Source organism: Notothenia coriiceps, unplaced genomic scaffold (assembly GCF_000735185.1).
Source record: "Notothenia coriiceps isolate Sejong01 unplaced genomic scaffold, NC01 NC01_scaffold00007231, whole genome shotgun sequence".
In the NCBI taxonomy this organism is placed as follows: Eukaryota; Metazoa; Chordata; class Actinopteri; order Perciformes; family Nototheniidae; genus Notothenia; species Notothenia coriiceps.
Genome location: NW_011339932.1, coordinates 1 through 2,340, shown reverse-complemented (window position 1 = coordinate 2,340; position 2,340 = coordinate 1). Strand labels below are relative to the sequence as shown.

Below are 2,340 nucleotides of genomic sequence, written 5' to 3'. Positions count from 1 at the left end.
TTATACAGTTTACTGGTTTCACTTTTAACACTAAGCTTGTTGTCACTTTAGTGTTCTCCTGAGTGCTGTGAGTGGAGAGGACACTCAGGATCGTACCGATCGCCTGCTGCTCACTCCTTGGGTGAAGTTCTTGTGGGAGTCCTACCGCCAGTGCTTGGACCTGCTGAGGAACAACTCCAAGGTGGAGCGCCTGTACCATGACATCGCCCAGCAAGGTATTGACACACATGGAATAATAATAATAATAATAATAATAATACATGGGACTTTTATAGCGCTTTTCATGAAACTCAAAGACGCTTTGAATACTTTTTTATTAAGGATGTTTTGTTTGCATTACATTTTATATTGTCTAAATTGCTACCATATGTCCAAATGGTAACCTATGTAAAAAAAATGGCATCAGCACCAATTTTTAAATAAAAAACTTTCTCATAAATCAAAACGACTAATTCAATAGGTTTCATTATGAAATAAACATTTTAATATTTCATGTGAAAACTGCTTTTATCTATATGGTTTTTATAAGATTATACCAAGTTATGAATATATTCAAATGTACTCAAAAAGAAAATGATGAAATAGAAATTCAGCCATACATTAAATGTTGAATGTTACAAACTAAATGCTGATAATGACTGGTAATCTTTTTTGCAGCATTCAAGTTCTGCCTACAGTACACCCGTAAAGCAGAATTTCGCAAGCTGTGTGACAATCTGCGTATGCATCTGGGTCAAATCCAGCGCCACCACAACCAGAGCACGGCCATCAACCTGAACAACCCAGAGAGTCAGTCCATGCACCTGGAGACTCGCCTGGTGCAGCTGGACAGTGCCATCAGCATGGAGCTCTGGCAGGTCTGTACACCATACACTGATTTTGTCTCAAGGGATTAATACAACTTATAATATAAAGTGTATGCTCTGTATGAAAACCAAAAGGCAGTATAGTAAATACATGTCTTCCAGTGTATTGACAAATGTGACATACTAGAAGTGAAGCATTTATAACAATGTAGTACTGTTTGTCTTTTTCCAGGAAGCATTCAAGGCTGTTGAAGACATCCATGGCCTGTTTGCCCTTTCCAAGAAGCCTCCCAAGCCCCAGTTGATGGCCAACTACTACAACAAGGTGTCGACTGTGTTCTGGAAATCTGGAAACGCTCTCTTCCACGCCTGCACCCTCCACCGGCTCTATCACCTCTCAAGAGAGATGCGTAAGAATCTGACCCAAGATGAGATGCAGAGGTATTTTATTTACTATCCGTGTACATATTCTGCTTTTGGTAGTAAACAAATGGTTAATGATGCTTACTTTGGATCTTCAGGATGTCCACCAGAGTCCTCCTGGCCACGCTGTCTATCCCCATCACCCCCGAGCGCACAGACATTGCTCGGCTGCTGGACATGGATGGCATCATTGTTGAAAAACAACGCCGGCTGGCCACCCTCCTGGGCCTGCAGTCTCCACCAACCCGGCAGAGTCTCATCAATGATATGGTACAGCATCTGCATTTGAAAGCTTTGTTATGTATTCTAGGTTTCAACAGTGTTCCTCAAACCTTTTTTAGTAGGTACAAACAAAACTCTTAATTGTTTGCTTTTGTGATGAGTAAAATGGTTTGAAATGTGTCTTTAACCTGATCTTGTAAGGCTGTTAGTACATATTGCTAATACATTTTTATTCTAGGTGAGATTTAACTTGCTGCAGTATGTTGTACCCGAAGTGAAAGAACTGTACAACTGGCTCGAGGTAGACTTTCACCCTCTGAAGCTGAGCGGACGAATGACCAAGGTAAACATTTTGCAACAACCAGCTTTATAATACGGACATTATACAATACATTTTTGTCATTTTAGTTGCAGTTCATTTACAAAACTTTTGGATTAATTGATTGTAGTTGGTCATGTATCATTAAAGCACATGTTAACACACGTATTATCCCACCAGGTGCTGAACTGGGTGAGAGACCAGTCTGAGAAGGAGTCTGATCTGCAGCACTATGTCCCTCACCTGCAGGGTAATACCATCCTGAGGCTCCTGCAACAGGTACGGTAATTCACTTCACTCTTCAGGGCTGGAAATTATAAATGGCCCGCTGGCCCGTAAGCACTATTTAGACACCCCGGGCCAGCATAATGTACTTTCCACTTGCCCGCTCGGGCCACTAAAAATATTGCTTTAAAAGAATTGTCCTGTGGTATTGGTATTTTGACTAGCAATTTAGTTGAATTGTTTCGTTTATCAACGCTACAACATAGCGTTTTGTGAGGCGGTTGTCGTTGTTGGGTGAAAAGCAAACAGCTGTTTGCTGCGGAGCGCACTACAGACTTTCTCGCC

General features: G+C 41.3%; 1 protein-coding gene across 1 annotated transcript; it reads left to right on the top strand.

The window, feature by feature from the left end:
* Positions 1-51: 51 nt before the first annotated feature.
* On the top strand, positions 52-2,054 carry LOC104943945 (eukaryotic translation initiation factor 3 subunit A-like; the record flags this gene model as incomplete). The annotated part of the gene is made up of 6 exons (XM_010769416.1): positions 52-215; positions 658-857; positions 1,039-1,247; positions 1,328-1,499; positions 1,690-1,794; positions 1,951-2,054. Coding segments are annotated over 6 exons (954 nt in total), but the record flags the coding sequence as incomplete, so codon positions are not given.
* Positions 2,055-2,340: the final 286 nt, after the last annotated feature.